This window comes from Quercus robur, chromosome 9 (assembly GCF_932294415.1).
Source record: "Quercus robur chromosome 9, dhQueRobu3.1, whole genome shotgun sequence".
In the NCBI taxonomy this organism is placed as follows: Eukaryota; Viridiplantae; Streptophyta; class Magnoliopsida; order Fagales; family Fagaceae; genus Quercus; species Quercus robur.
In genome coordinates, this window is record NC_065542.1 from 53,002,250 (window position 1) to 53,019,855 (window position 17,606).

A 17,606-nucleotide genomic window follows, 5' to 3' on the forward strand; every position below is an offset into this window, starting at 1 on the left:
ATGCTCATCAAGGCAGAAAGGGAGGCCATTCTCAGTGGTAATAATTTTCAAGTAAGGCATTTGAAGGCTGAAATTGAGGTTTTGCTTGATAGGAAAGCCATCATGTGGCAACAACGGTCCAGATTGTTATGGGCAAGGGAGGGGGATAGAAATACTAAGTACTTTCACAGTTGTGCGACAAGGAGGCATCGAAAAAATTTGATTGAGAGTATTAGAGATGATGATGGGGTGTGGAGAGTCCAACAAGAGAAGATAGGTGCAGTTTTAGTTGATTATTATAAGTCACTCTTTGCATCCACGGATCAAAGTGTGACTCCAAGTGTATTGGAATGTGTGCCAACAATGATTATGGATGAGATGAATGAAGTATTGTGCTGCAAGTTTGAAGAGAGTGAAGTGACCAAGGCGTTGAATCAAATGGCGCCTCTCAAAGCACCTGGACCAGATGGAATGCCTCCCCTTTTTTACCAGCATTTTTGGGGCACTGTTAGTCATGATGTCACCTCTTCCATTCTGATGTGGTTGAACTCAGGTACCTTACCCACTCCTTTAAATCATACCTTTATAGCTCTTATACCAAAGGTTAATTCACCCGAATATGCAAATCAATTTCGCCCTATTAGCTTTGTAATGTGCTGTATAAAATTTTTTCCAAAGTTTTAGCCAACCGTTTAAAAAAGCTGCTTCCTTCCATTATTACAAAACACCAATCTGCTTTTACTAAAGATAGATTAATTTCTGATAATATTCTTGTGGCCTTTGAGACCTTACACTGCCTTCAAAAATATAATGCTGGTTCCCATGGGTATATGGCAGTTAAATTAGATATGAGTAAAGCTTATGATCGGGTTGATTGGGGTTTTCTTGAAGAGATTATGAGGAAGATGGGTTTTAATGAAAAATGGATAAATCTTATGATGGTGTGTGTGAAATCAGTTACGTACTCTGTTTTGGTGAATGGTGAACCGTGTGGTATGATCAAGCCCACAAGAGGAATAAGACAAGGAGACCCCCTTTCTCCTTTCCTATTCCTGTTGTGTACTGAGGGGTTAAATGGGATGATAAAGCAGGCTGAGAGGAGGGGTGATATCCATGGCTTTTCTCTATGCAGACGAGGTCCAAAACTAACACATCTGCTTTTTGCAGATGATAGTTTCCTTTTTTGCAGGGCAACTATGGAGGAGTGTGGAAAGGTTTTGGAAGTGCTGAATAAATATGAGGAAGCTTCAGGTCAAAAATTGAACAAGAGCAAAACCACAATCTTTTTTAGTAAAGCAACAAATGTTGAAGCAAAGAGGGCTATCAAGGAGGCTTGGGGTGTGTCAGAAATAACGCATTATGAAAGATACTTGGGTCTCCCATCTTTTGTGGGTAAAGGAAAAAAGGCTAGTTTCAATTATATTAAAGAAAAGGTGTGGCGGAAACTCCAAGGGTGGGAAGGGAAGTTACTTTCTCAGGCGGGTAGAGAAGTGTTGATTAAGTCGGTTATCCAAGCTATTCCTACCTACACAATGGGGTGTTTCAAAATTCCTATTGGCTTATGTAATGAGATCGAGGGCCTAATCAAGAAGTTTTGGTGGGGTCAAAGAGGAGACCGAAGGAGGATTCATTGGGTTAAATGGGAAGATATGACAAGATCAAAAACAATAGGTGGAATGGGTTTTCGAGAGCTTGCTTTGCACAATGATTCTCTCCTTGCAAAGCAAGCATGGCGTTTATTGCACAATACTGATTCACTATTTTACAAAGTTTTCAAAGCCCGATTTTTCCCTAACACTACTATTATGGAAGCCACAGATTCACGGATGGGCTCCTACGCTTGGAGGAGTATCCTTCATGGTAGAGAAGTTTTACAGAGGGGTGCTAGATGGCGGATTGGTAATGGGCAAAAGATTAAGATATGGCAGCACCATTGGCTGCCAAGGAAGCACCCACCTTATTTACCGGAGTGTCCAATTCAAGACTTTGAGGATTCAACGGTAGATACACTCATTGATCCATTGAATAGGCAGTGGGTAGGGGAGCTGGTTGACGGTCTTTTCACAAGGGAGGATGCCGAGATGATTAAAAAAATTCCTTTAGGCCAAGCTTCAACCGAGGATACTCTGTTTTGGCCCCATTCAAGCAATGGTGTCTACAGCTGTAAATCCGGCTACAGATTTCTAAAGGAGGAGGCAGCTACTCTGGGTGATGTTGCACAAGATCATCAAAACAGGGATAAGCACATTTGGAAGAGCATTTGGTCTATGCATACACCACAAAAGGTGAAGACCATGCTGTGGAGGGCCTGCCGTGACGCTCTGCCAACAAAGCAAGCCTTAGTCCGTCGCAAAGTCATTGACGATCTAGTTTGTGAGCGTTGCTGCAACTCGACAGAAAATTCTTTACATGCTCTGTGGCGGTGTCCTGAGCTGGATCTGGTGTGTGCCAATTCGGAGTTATGGGGTTTCAAAAGTTCAGTGCAATTCCTGGACTTCAAAGAGCTATTGTCGTGGTTGATTCTGCAGAAAAAGGATGTTGAATTATTTGCAGCAACGGTATGGATGATCTGGAACCAGCGGAATAGAGTAAGACTTAATATACCAGCTGAAAGTCTTCACCAACTTGCCCATACCGCCAGGACGTGGCTACTGGAATTTCAAAGGAGGAATGTAGATCATGCACCCCAGGTACAACAGGAAACACGACGGACCAGAAGCAGGTGGAAGCCTCCGAGGAGTGAGTTTTTGAAAATAAATTACGACAGCGCGATCTTTCCAAAAGAAAATAAATCAGGGATAGGTGTGGTGATAAGAGATGGAGATGGTGAAGTGATAGCTTCATGCTCGAAACTGTTGCATCAAGCCTATAGCAGTAGAGAGGTTGAGGCAATGGCGGCTGTTACAGCCCTTTCTTTGGCATCAGTCATAGGAGTTCAACAAGCTATCTTAGAAGGAGACTCACTGGAAGTTTTTAAGGCTCAAACGGATGATTCGGTCCCTTTAGCTCCATTTGGTTTATTCATAGATGAGGTGAAAAGTTTATCCTCACAATTTGTTAAATTACTTTATTCTCATACATTTAGAGAAGGTAATTCTTTAGCTCATGGTCTGGCTAGACATGCCATTGGCATACCAGATTTCCTAGTGTGGATGGAGGATGTTCCACCACATCTTTATTCTGTAGTTCAAACCGATTTAAGAGGCGTTTTTTAATAAAAATTTCGATGTTTCCCCTAATAAAAAAAAAAAAAAAAAAACATTTGCACATGCTGAATTGTGAAAGCATTTCTACATACCGTATTGTTTCATGCAAAGACTTTTCAATTGTCCGAGGATTTCCATTTTGACCAATTCCTTGCATGAGTACTAGTTTTGTTTTTTACTTGCCAACACTCATTGGTCACTATAATAAACCATCTATAAATAGTTATAAAAGTGATTATTTTGTGCAACCAATTCAACTTTCAAGCTACTAATTGACATTCTTTCATTTGGTTCTCTCTTCTTTGTTCTCACCCTTAGAACCCACCAAATTTGAAATAAAAAGCTCCTAAGATTGAGGGAGATGATGGAAATTATTTCTCATCTACTTGCAATTTCGGGAGTCTTGGTATTGGTGTCACTTTTATACAACCTTTGGAGGGTTAGAATTGTTAGTAACAAAAATAATGGTATCTTACCCCCCAGAACCATCAGGTGCCTTACGGACAAAATGGGCTTCTGCCCTTTTCAGGAAAATTAATTAGCCTTTTGCCCTTCTTCCCAAACTAAATAGGGAAATGCCCCTCTTTTGAAACTTGACTTTTTCAAAATCGAGTTAAAAAAAAAAAAATTCTGGAGCCCTATAGTGACGTTTTTAAGGACCTATAGTAACATTTTAAGAACCTATAGTGGCGTTTTATAACTTGATATCCATGAAATCGAGTTATAGGCAATAACTCGATTTCATGGATATCAAGTTACAAAACACCACTATAGGTCCTTAAAAACGTCACTATAGGTCCTTGAAAACGTCACTATAGGGCTTAACTCGATTTTGAAAAATCGAGTTTCAAAATATGGGCATTTCCCTATTTAGTTTGGGAAGAAGGGTAAAAGGCTAATTAATTTCCCTGAAAAGGGCAAAAGCCCATTTTGTCCGGTGCCTTACCAATCATAGGTCACATTCATAAATTTCTTGGCAAAATCCTGAACCATCAGGTGCCTTACCAATCTTATTCTACCTTTTTTAGAAATATTTATCTTTTTGAATTGTCAACATATTTGTTTAGATTCTATATGTTTTTTGGCAAAATCATAATTTAGTCATAAACTTTTAATTGTTATATTTGACTTTTTAAATTTTAGATTAATAGAAAAAGAGAGCTAAATAGTATTTTGATTATGGATTTTGTAATTTTTGGACAAACAAATTATTCCTTTTAATCTGACCCAATAACAATTTAGTTCTACGAACTTTTCCATTCTTATTTTGAGCCCAACTAAATGCTTACAGTTTGATCCCAGAGTAAAAATGACATCATTAGGCATACTTTGGACAGAATCCTAACAATTTCACTTTTAACCCAAACCTTAAAAGGTAAAATGTGTCGCTCGAAAGTTTGTAAACTAAATTGTGGTCTGACCAAATTGTTAAAAGACAAATTATAATTTTCCCTTTTATTTTTCTTCCAAAAAAAAAAAAAAAAGGGTCGAGTTTCTTTTACTTTATTGACTAAAGTCTAAACATCAAGTCCGAGGAGGGCATGCATATTTGGGAATTACGTTTATATCAATGACCGGTCTTTTTTTTTTAGTAGCACAACTAGGATTTTAATGATTAAAGAAAAGTAAGTAGCACAATTAGGACTTTTTTTTTTTTTTTTTTTGATAAGACACAACTAGGATTTTAATTCAGGGGAAAGATTAAAAGAAAATGTTGACAAGTTATTAATTTTGAACTTATCAAAAAATAAATAAAAATATAATTTTGAAAATATAAACTAATATAATTAACAAAAAATTAAACAAAATTTTTTATGATATAACATATAAGAAGAATAAATTGTAATTTGAAAATATCCCTTGCTGCGAGTAATAGGTGGAGTCAAGGCCATCACCTCAATAGACGGAGTTGGGGAAGACGAAATAATCTGAACAGGCGAAGAAACCGCTGCCTTGCCTTTCTCATCGTGCAATTTTCGCCTCTTCAGGTCTGAAGTGAGTTGAGAAAGGGGTTCATTCTTCATCCCCCTAATACGTGCGTACTTTTACTATACCGCATGGCCATCTCTACACGCGCACACACACACACACACACACACACAAAAAAAAAAAAAAAAAAAAAAAAAAAAAAAAAAGAAGAAGAAGAAAAAAGTGTGTAAGTTAAAGAGAAAGAAAAAGACAGGAAGCAACAAATACAAGACGACTCAATTTTTTCTTCTCAACGGATCTTTTCCAAGACGTATTCAGAAGGCTCGAGTCCCAGGAAAAAGGCGAACAAATGACAAGGATTGATCAGGTCATCAAAATCCTCGATCTTTCGAGCAAAGGCAAGGGTAACCTGGATCCGTCCATAATTTGGACCCTCCAAGTCTAGACGATCAAAAATTGCAAAACAAGAAGGTAAAGCAAGTTGTAAAAGCACAAATTAGGAGAGGAAATTAAGAAAGCAACAAAAAGTACGCACCAAGGGGTGGAACTTCCCATTTTCGCAATAACCTCGAGACTTTACCCCAAAGGTCATCGGACATGGTTTCACAGCCAGTTCTAGAGATAAAAAAGTATCATGATTTCTAGTCACAAAAAGAAGAAGGATACCCAGAATTAACCCTAGACTTCTTATCCTAGGGTAGAAGTTCAAAATACCCATAGTGGGTAGAGGGTTTCAAACGATACAAATGTAAAAACTTGTTTAGGGTTATCATAACCCCTTCACAAGCTGACATCCAAATCGACATACAACTCATAATCATCCTCTAGGCATTGGGGACAAGATGAAATTTGCAAATGAAAGAGAAGTTTCATAAAAAAAAAAAGGATGAAGGGGAAAATGAAGACTGCACAGAAAGGTGGCCTCATAAAAACACACCTTGCCATGGGAAAAAGTGCAGGCCTTTTCGCTAGGACAACGTAAACAGAGGATAGTACCTTTGGGGAACTGAAACCTTTTTCTCAAACTCTTCAAATGCTTTTCTTTTAAAGAGCAAGACTCGGAAAGAGCATGCAAAGGAGGAGAGGAGGAAGACGAAGGTGGCTTTGACACGGCCATGTCAACTTCCTTACTTAGAGATTCTGCATTCGATGACAGCCCTGTTTCTAATTCACTCGTCCTGACATCATCCTTACTATATTCTACGGTAGTCATCATCAAATGATGCTCTATCAAAGAATGGTAGATCAACGGGTAAAGGGTAAGCAAAACGGGTTTGAAGGAAGTGAAACCAGACATAAACAGACCAGCCTGGGGATGTCGACCAGAAGAATACTCATGGTAAACCCCTAACCTAGCAAAGAAAAAGGAAATTGAAGGACACTCTCGCCTGACAAAATCAAAACCAACCATCAAAACATAGAGAAAGAAGACCTTACTAGGAAAATTTGAAGTTTGGAAACTCCTCAATGCTTCGAATGCAAACCAAATAAGGCGGAGGAAGAGGAATAGAAATAGAATATCTGATACATAACTTATTGTAAAATGGTGTATTAAAATTGATAAAGTGAGTTTTGATGTGGCAAAATGGTATTTGGCATAGCACACCTGATGGGAATGCTCTTAAAACTCCTGTTATTGGCCTCCATCGTGCTTAGGTCCCTTCAGGTTTGCGAGCTATTGCACCGGAACCCACTTTTCATATTCCATAACTCAAACAACTCAAGATTTGGATTAAGGACGGTGGTGAGAGTGGGTTTGCAAACATGAAGGTAAAACTAGTTGGACCGTCTGTTTCCTTTGGTTGTGATATGTGATTTAGATCTGGGTTAATACAACAATTAATTATCATAGAAAAATCAAAACACAAAATCAAAGATCAAATTGGACCTACTTGACTTATAAATGGTTTCTTAGAGATTTTATCGTAACACACAGTCATGAACCAACAATCCAAAGATGCGAAAAAGCTAAACCTCTGCACAGCCAAACCAATGCTTCATATTGTTACCAAATCCACAAAAACAAAAACAGAATGTGATCCCATTCTATGGCTCTTGTTGCTGTGTTTTACCTTGCGATCTTGGTTTCTTGGATTTTCGTTTAATTTCTAAAATAATTTTTCATCGGTGTGGTGGCGGTGAGATTGGGTTCTGATTTTGGGATTTCCAAAATTTCTAATTTTCTTAAAACAACAAATAAATAAATAAATGTTAAGTTTTGACAGGTCATATGTTGAGACCTGATGTGTCAATCTATTTTCCTCCAATAATTGACATGGCACCTTAATTTTAATATTTTTATTAGTGAATTAATGAATTGGTATAATTTGAACCACTTATTTCAAAATGAAATGTCAAGATTAAAATAACTTTATGTAGTAAAGTATGCTAGGAACTCTAGGGGATTTTGATTTGTCTTTTGATTGTTGTTTTAACTTTTAAATCGTTCAGGATGAGAATTAAAATTTAGACTGTTTTACTTAAAAGGTTCTTAAATTTTAAACTATATTTAATAATAGATATGTATTACCAGGAGGGTTTGTGAATTAGGCTTCTTCCATTATATATAGTAATAGATTTGTGTTAACAATGTTTTCTTTAAAAATTCTAAATGAACAAAATCATCGAAATTCACAGGCTACGAATAGTTTAAGCTAGAAATGCACTTTCAATTTAAAAGTACCTATAAAAAATATCCCGTCAATTAAAAATATATGGTGAGATAACATGCAAGCAATACTATTAAGAATACTAGCATTTAACTCATGTAATACAATATTATTAATATTATTTTTTCTAAAAAGATAAAAATATATATGAAGTGTGTAAAATTGAAATAGATTAGTATGTGTCTTTTCTTTTTTCTTTTTCTTTTTTGGTAAAAATATTTGAGTAGTGTTTTGGGTTTTCGGGGACTTTTTTTAATTCTATTAGCAATAATAACATTTATGAAATAGAAATTTAGTGATTTAGAGACTTTTGGCTTGAAAGAGGTAAGATAGGCAAAAATATTAGGTGTTTGTGTTTTGATGGATATGGACAACCTTTATAGATAAGCGTGAGGAAAGTATAAAAATAACAAATAAAATAAAATAATCCCTTTAGAGATCAACGGGAATGAGAGAGGGAGAATTTGGAGGTTTCTAGAAATTTTGGATCAAAACTGTGGATAATCTCTTCGAATTTTGAACTATATATACAAGGGTACTTAACCAGAACAAAAGTTTTGTAGACTCCAAAAAAAAAAAAAAAAAAAAATTAAAAAAAACCGAACTTACTAAGTCCAGAAAAACAACAACCTTACAAATATACTAGTGTAGCCAACCCATATCCTGGAGGTGTTTGAAAAAAAAAAAAAAATCCTCTAGACTCTAGTATGGACAAAACAGTCTTCTACTTCTACTTACATAATCCATGCCTTACTCTTAATGCGGGCCTTGCTTTGTAAAGCATTTTGATCAAGCCAAAACTTATGGAAATCCATGGCTTTGTCGCCCAGATTGTTATGATCTCTTCGATGTACCATTTCCTTGTTGGGTTACACTTACACATGCATGGACTTCAATTTACAACAGAAACACATGCAAGGTTAAGCAAATTTAGGGTGACCATTGTGTCATCCCAATTTTGGGTTTTCGGGGACTTTTTTATTCTATTAGCAATAATAACATATTATGAAGTAGAAATTTAGTGTTTTAGAGACTTTTGGCTTGAAAGAGGTAAGATAGGCAAAAATATTAGGTGTTTGTGTTTTGATGGATATGGACAACCTTTGTAGATAAGCATGAGGAAAGTATAAAAAAAATCCCTTTAGAGATCGACAGGTATGAGAGAGGGAGAATTTGGAGGTTTCTAGAAATTTTGGATCAAAACTGTGGATAATCTCTTTGAATTTTGAACTATATATAAAAGGGCACTAAACCAGAACAAAAGTTTTGTAGACTCCAAAAAAAAAAAAAAAAAAAAAAAATCCTTCAGACTCTAGTATGGACAAAACAGACTTCTACTTCTACTTACATAATCCATGCCTTACTCTTAATGCCGGCCTTGCTTTTTTTTTTTTTTTTGGAGAAAATGCCGGCCTTGCTTTGTAAAGCATTTTGATCAAGCCAAAACTTATGGAAATCCATGGCTTTGTCGCCCAGATTGCTATGTCTTTTCGATGTACCATTTCCTTATTGGGTTACACTTACACATGCATGGACTTCAATTTACAACAGAAACACATGCAAGGTTAAGCAAATTTAGGGTACCATTGTATCATCCCACCGATGGATCAAATGGATCCATGTCAATATTTGATGTGACTAACCTATTTCACTACCCAAAAAAAAAAAAAGGGTCTACAGCCGCGTTTTTAAACCGTGGCTATAACTCCTAAAAACACAAGTACCTATACACTGTGGCAATAGACCGACCTAGAGACCTCGAGTCGAGTGGAGTCTACGGCCTTGCCGAGCGGCAGAACTACACAAACAAGGATCCTTCATAATATTTATAATTATAAAATATTTTTTAAGATATAACCTATAAAATTAGGAGTTGGCCACCTCAACACCAAAAATTCTTAGTTCTGGCCTCATCCATCAACTTGTGGATTTGGAATCAATATCATGTGTTTTCTTGTAAGATTTATGTTCCAACATCAATTATAACATATGACAGTTTTTAGACCCCTTAAACAATTGAATTAACCCTAGGTAATTAGCCAAGTTGTTACTTAGTCAAATTAACAAGTCTAGGTTAACACCAATATATCATATCATGCATAGCAGCGGAAAATAAATAAGACAATGATATGATCACCCAGGAAACCAAACCGGTAAAAACCTGGGGAGGATTTGACCTAGTTATCCTCAAGGTAAACTTGAATCCACTATCAGAAAAAATCGAAGTTCATACAAAAGGACTTACAAGCACCCCCGCTCGACTTCCTAATGCTACCAACCAGTAGAACTTACTGACACGACCACGTGCAAGCTCCGAATCCACGGACTCCTTCTTTCTTGGATTCCCACCAGCTACAAGCACCCCCGCTTGTGTATTCTTTAAGCTTTAATGACAGCAACTGTTTTGATCATCAAGGTGTAGAGAATATCTCCTTCTTGAAAACCCTAAGTTTGTGTAAAGGAAAGCTCCTCTAGATCTCACAAGAGATTTACACAAACCGCAATATGAGCAACCTTTAGAGAGCCTTTGGGTACAAAACCCTAAATATAAAAAGAGGCACAAGAGGCACTCTAATCTCTCTAAAAACTTCAAAAAACGTTCTAGGGTTTCCCTTATATATAGGAGAGTTTTACTTGAACCCTAATACGTTTAAGTAGAGTTTGGGCTGAACTGGAACTCTGCAGAAAAATAAATCTACACGTGGTTCGATTGATCGAGTCTAATTTTCGATCGATCGAGCCTTACAGATTTAGTCCAATAAATTCTGCAATCACTCGATTTCAATTTCACAAATAAACATACTTTGAGCAAGCCTAAACCTAGACTCTATGTTTTGATCATGGTTTGCCAACATAATACAAATTGAAGTTCTAATATATTAGTTCCTAATTTCTTAGAACCTAACAACATACCATGTATTTATGTTTATTCTCTTTATAAAATATCAAAGTTTAAAAATTTATAAAAATAAAAATTAGACATATGACATACCATAATTAGAGTATAAAATGAGATTGAAGATTTGTGTTATGAACTTAGTATGTCAAATGAGAACCAAGCCAAGAAAGTCATCATTGACTCCAATATAACCATCCATGCATGAACCTAATTACCAAACCAGTAATTCTAAAGAATATCCACTTTCCGTACGTAGTTCTTCTCTCCTTGGAACAAAGACAATGTTGCTAATAAAATAGAGGTATAAAAGGTTGATGTCTTGCTCATATAAAGTTAATTTAACATTTTCACGCATATGGGGAATTGAGAAAGCATTTCTGCATTTAAAAAATAATAGCCATCTAGTTGCTCGCAAACCTTTGAAGAGTCTAAATTGATTATAAATTCTAACTCCTAAATCTTGATTTCATCGTCACTGTCTAACATTATTATTTAGTCCACTTGTTGTTTGCCTCATGTGAAAGGGAGGTGGACACGTTACCTTGCTTGTAGACTGGAATATGGATGACTAGCCCAAATCCAAGTGAAATCATTATCAAGGCATGTTTGAATGTATGAAAAGCTAATGTTTTATTTTAAATTCACCTTTTTTTTTTTTTTTTTTTTTTTTTGAGAACGTATTCATCTTATGTAGAAAACTTATTATTTTATATAATAATCCTACTATTGCAACTAAAAATTTTATTATTTTATGCAAAATGAAGTTATTCATATATATATGATGCAAGATCATATTTGCAAAAATCAACGTAAAATCCTAACTTGATTTATGGTAATAAAGACCTTAAATTTATTAATTTCATATTAATAAAAGTTAGGTTTTAGAAGTTGTGGTTGATCCTACTCCTCAAAGTGAAAATTATATTCATTATCTCATGGAGATTGCAACATTGCTTCAAGTAAATATCATATTTAATTACCAAATATACTATTTTATCAATTTCCAGATAAAAATAACAATTTAATTTTTCTTATCAACTTTTCCTTTATGGCTTCATCATTTTTTTTTTTAAAGGTTTAATTGTTGTTATCAACATTTTTGTCTTTTCACTTTTCTTTTAAATTATAAAATGAGAACGAAATCACAAGTCTAGGCTACTGTTTAGTGACAAAAAAAGTGTGTGGACGACTAAATTTCTCGTTCGAAATAAAGTCAAACAAGTGAAATAGTTTCACAAATGCGAATCTGTATTGATGATTGTGTGGTACAATTCTCTGTAATTACAAAAGATTGATCCTCTGATTCGATCTCCTTCAAAGATTTGTTGATTGGATTTGTAGTGATGTGATTTTGATTTAAACACAAGATATCCTTCAATTTGGTTGAGGGATGGATCGAAGATCTTTGGAACAGAATTACAATAAATCTCTGGCTATGAGCTTGTTAGAAATCCTTTGTTCTTCACGTTCTTTGTGTTTTTCGTGTGTTCTTCGTCTTCGAAGATTTGTGGTGGAAGTTCTTCGGGGCTTTCGAGGCTTGAATCCGTGGAGCTTCACTGATTTGTGGTTGTTTGAGGTTTCTGGAGGCTTTTGGGTTTGATTCCAGTGACCTTTGAGATCTAGGCAGGTAGTTTGGATGATTCTGCTTCGAATGTTCTTTGTATTTGAAGGTTTGTGGTGGAAGTTCTTCGAGGCTTTGGAGGCTTGAATCCGTAGAGCTTCACTGATTTGTGATTTGTTGATGTTTTCAGACCTTTGAACTTAATTCCCGCAAACTTTAGGATCTAAGCAGATGGTTTGGATGATTCTGCTTCGAATGTTCTCCGATTTCGGGGTTGAAGTTCTTGATACTCTTGAAGGCTTTGAGGCTTGATTCTTGTAGAGCTTGGGGGTAGGTGAGCGACACGTGGCGGAGTCTGATTGGTGACACATGTCACAGCCTGATTGGTCCGCTTATGTCATTGCTTACACGTGCTGGACTGCTTATGTCATCGCTTACACGTGCTGGACTATTTGTGTCATCGCTTACACGCGCTGATGTGTGATTGGTTTTTGCATGACGCTTGGCAAATTTATGTTGGTTTCGGAATAGTGATAGCAAAACCTAGCAGCAATACGTAGTGCTTTGTAATTGTCTGTATTTTGTGGACTTGATAATGTGACATGTCAGCTTGTGATAGGTCGGGAATTTTCCCTCTCTACAAATGCCCCCTCGAGACTCATTCACGCACACAGTCTCGGAGTGTGGTGTGGGAATGAGTTTTGAAAAAAATGGATTTTTGTACTTGGCTCTTTAAGTGAAGTAGTTGAAGGTGGTGGAGCTTTCAGCAGGATGAGATAATTTCCGAAAAGTAGACCCACCCATATGAAAGGCTTTGATGAGACCGAAAATGGGTCTGCCAGTATTTGAATGTACTTGCGTGATCGAGCCTTCTCAGCATAGTTTAAGTTGAAGTAATTTCAAAAGAGTGTTCTATGGTATTTGAAGTGGGTTGGTGAGGTGGCAAAAAGTTGGATGTACTTGCAAGATTGACTCATTTCAACAGAGGTTAAGTTGAGGTAATTTCAGGAGAGTATTTTGGATCATTGGCAGCGATCACAAGGTGTAGAAGATGGGGAAGATGAGAGAATGGTGGCTGGGTACAGTAGGCACCGAACGGGATTGGTAAGTTGGAGATTGGTAGGCGTCAAATGGGAATAGTAGGTTGAACTAATGACCCAGTGTAATTTGAAGTTCAAGACACACTTGTGAGAGTTTGTTTGTACTTTGAAAGGGAAGCCTTGATGAAGTCTGGAGAATAACCTTGAGGGAATCCAGACCAAGTGGATGAATCTCAAATTTTGATCTTAGGAGCTTAAGTTTTGGACATTGCTAATACTTTGGAGAAGTGGGTCACATAGGTGGTTTCCAAGTCCAAAAAACTGAGCAAGACAAGTTTGGCTTGAAAATTTTGACTTTAGGTAGACTTTAACACAAAAGTCAACTCCCTTGGAATTGAGCCATTTGTGTAATTTCCGAGTCTCAAATGACGGAACGAACTCCAAAAATTGAAATGAACGCGAAAAATTGAACAAGATAGGTCCATCTTAAAAATTTTGACATTTGGTCAACATTTGCGCAAAAGTCAACTTTTGGAAATTGGATGTTTGCACAATTTCTAAGCTTCAAATGAAGAAAAGGGTCCCAAAATCGAAATGTACTCAAAAAATTGAGTGGGACAGGTCCGTTTTGAAAATTTTGACTTTTTGGTCAAGATCAAAGGTCCACTTGGTCAAAGCATTTTCTCTCTCTCTCTCTCTCTTTTCTCTTTTCTTTTTTTTTTTTTTTTGGGTAGGCGGTTCGAACCGGGTTAGGTGAACGAGTCAAACCGGGTCGGCCTGGACAAACGGGTCAGACCATAGGGGTAGTTACATCATCCATGACGTCATGGCACGTGCCAGCACGTGAGAAATCCCGACGCTTGTGAGCGCGTGAACTAGGATGAAGGCGCGTGGGAGCGCGTGTTTGTTTGGAGCTGTGCATGTCGGCTTATTTGGAGGCGCGTGGAGGCACATGGTAGCTCTTTTGGTCCCGAGATTTTTGGGTTTTGTCGATCTAAGGCCGTAGAAGATCATGGTATTGTCCGTGTTCTAAAATTGTGGCCAGAATTGCACAAATTTGAAGGACTAGACTGCGGGTCGTTAGAAAGATCGTGGCTTCACGTGGGGGTGCATGCAGCTGGTTTTGGTCTTGAAATTTTTGGATTTTGTAGACCATGGGCCGATGGATCTAGTGGTGGCATCGTTTTTGTAAAAAATTTGTCAGATTTGCGCAGACTTGAATGAGAAACCTGCGGTTCGTTGGAAATTTATGGCCGCGCATGGTGGCTCCGTTGTTGATGACCTTTCTGGGTTTTGTAGATCGAAGTCCTTAGAAGACTTCTGTGGGTCTTGAGGTAGTTGGTGAGCTACCGTATGCTGTATGTCATCTTGCATTTCAACATTCGGTGCAGTTTTCTTTGATTTTGAGTGCATTCAAGTTGCAAAGGCTGACTTCAAACATTATCTGTTTGGGAGTAGCATTTAATGGCTTGCCCACTCTCCCTTTTGTTTCTTGTCCGTTATCTCAGAAATGTTTCTATATAAAGCCACCTGGGTATTCATTAAATTGTACAAGCAGCGTTCAGTGGGTAGTATGATAAGTTTAGAGAAATTATGTAGAGAAATTTTATTTTTTTATTTTTTATTTTTTTGACAGGCTAGTGATTAAAATTGAAGCTCTCTCTTTTTTATTTATTTATTTATTTTTTGGTTGTTTAGTCGTGCCATGAGATTTTCTTCTGACAAGTTCTTTGTTGTTGCTTGTTTTTGTTATGCAGCATGCTTTCCTTGGCAATTAAGCTGCACCAATACATATCTTTTCAACGCAACCATTTCAAGAGTCTTTGCAACGTAGCCATATCAAGAGTCTTTACCATAAAGTCATGCCAGCATTTGTCCTTGTACTGAAGCCATGCCAACATTCATCTTTGCCATGAAGCAATATTTGCACTTGCATCTGCTATGAAGTCACACTATCATTTGCCTTTGTAATGAAGCTGCACTAGCACTCTTCTTTTGCCATAAAGCTGCACTAGCACTCTTCTTTTGCCATAAAGCTGCCTCAACATTTTATTTGCATTGAGGCCACATCTACACTTCATTCATACCGAAATCGTGTCATCATTCATCTTTGCCATAAAGCCACGTTAACACTTCATTTGCACTAAAGTTATGTCAACGTTCATCTTTGTCATGAAGCCAAGTCAACACTTCATTTGCATCGAAGCCGTGCCAACGTTCATCTTTGTCATGAAGCACTATTTGCACTTGCATTCGTATTGAAGTTGCACCAATATTGACCTTTATAATAAAGCTACAACAGCACCAATTTTCAAAGGCAACATAGCTCAGACGTCGAGGGTGCATAGCACTATAGCCAAACATCAAGATTTTAGAGATGTCAACAAGACATTGAAGATGCAAGGAGTCCCTTGAAGTTTCAAGAAGCTCCCATCAAAACTTTGAGGATGCAAAGAGATGCTGACAAAACCTTGAAGATGCAACGAGATCCTATCAAGACTTTGACATTGCACGAACATGCCCTTATAGGAGAGATGATGCAACACTAACTTTAGATGTTGAAGGAAGGTGATGTTGTCCAGATTTCAGAGACATGATGTGAAACGGCATCACTCAGAAGAGAGATGACGAGTTTTTTTTCACCTAAATATGACATCCATGTAGAGATTGTATGAGAGGAAATTATAACATACTAGCTAGCGAGATCACTAAAAAATTCCACTTAATTTAAAAGAGGCAAGTCTTCCACTTAGTACTCTCGTGCACACAGAACGGAATACAAAGCCCACATGTAGCAATTTTAGAACACATGTTGTGCTTGTGCCACACCTAATACACAAGAGCCCAAACCAAGGCCCTTTATAAATGTAAACCTTAAACCCATAAAAAGAATATTCCTTAGTAAGTAACACGAAGGACAATAAAATAAAACCCAAAATTACAAGAGGAAAAACCAATACCCTGGCTACTACTATTGAAACATCCTTCAACTAAAGTGATATTCTTTGTTTGTCCTAACCCCTAATTGATAAATCTTTGAAACAAGCAGAGCTAGTACTTCATTCATAATGGACTAAAGAATTTTAGAAGTTGCACACCGTAATTAATCAAGGTCCGAGTCCTGGTCCTAGTTCGACTTCTTGACATTGGTTCATTCCAATAATATCATAGTTATAAGTTGTAAAATATATAATTTATTTTACTTATAAATGCAGTGCACTAGAATGAAATTCTAATTCTAATTGTGGTCTCAATTACTTGTTGTAGATGCTCATCTTAGGTGGGTCAGACACTACATCTATTAACTTGACTTGGCTCCTGTCTTTATTATTAAACAACCGACATGCTTTAAAGCATGCCCAAGAAGAGCTCGATCTCAAAGTAGGAAGAGAAAGATGGGTGGAAGAGCATGATATAAATGACCTTGTTTACCTCCAAGCCATAATCAAGGAATCCCTGCGCTTATACCCACTGGTCCCTCTGTCTGTCCCACATGAGGCAATGGAAGATTGTCATGTATGTGACTATTACATTACAAAGGGTACTCATTTGTTTGTAAATGTGTGGAAGTTGCATCGAGACCCAAGAGTTTGGGAGAACCCTGAAGAGTTTTTGCCAGAGAGGTTCCTCACAAGCCATGCAAATGTAGATGCTTCAGGTCAACATTTTGAGTTCATACCATTTGGTTCTGGGAGACGATCTTGCCCTAGTTCAAAATTTGCCTTTCAAGTGTCACACTTGACACTAGCTCGCTTGCTTCATGGATTTGAGTTTCAAACACCATTGAATATGCCAATGGACATGACTGAAGGCCTAAGCATTAACTTGCCCAGAGCAACTCCTCTTGAAGTTCTCCTCACTCCACGCCTTTCCTCCAAACTCTATCAAATCTAGACAAATATACAAACAATGCCTGTCCAAAGTATCTGTAGTGTGCACCTTATTTTGAAATTAGTTTGCCTTTACATCTTTCTATTTTTCTTGTTTACAATCAATAAATTGGGTTTGCTTCATGAAATGCTATAAATTTTGAAAATTCACTTGGTGAGAAAAACACTAGTGAATGTTTAGACCCCCAATTTCAAAATAACCAACACAAGTTTATACCCAAATAATATATGTGCAAAATGATAATGATAGGCCAAAAACGAATTGACTCCTTGTGATTAATTAGCCAAGTTTATTAATTAATCAAATTAACATGCAAACGCATGGTAGCATAAACAAATCACCAATAAACTAATTATGCAGCGGAAAATAAATTTGACACGGTGATTTGTTTACGAATGGGGAAAACCTAACGGCAAAAACCCCACCAGGTGA

The 17,606-nt window shown here is 37.0% G+C and overlaps 1 protein-coding gene across 1 annotated transcript; it reads left to right on the forward strand.

Annotated features, from left to right (window-relative positions):
- On the forward strand, nt 1-17,177 carry LOC126701202 (uncharacterized). Its single transcript, XM_050399317.1, has 3 exons — nt 1-532; nt 658-3,011; nt 16,551-17,177. Exons 1-3 carry the CDS (start codon nt 1-3, stop codon nt 17,175-17,177), a joined length of 3,513 nt encoding a protein of 1,170 aa, XP_050255274.1.
- The last annotated feature ends 429 nt before the right edge of the window (nt 17,178-17,606 follow it).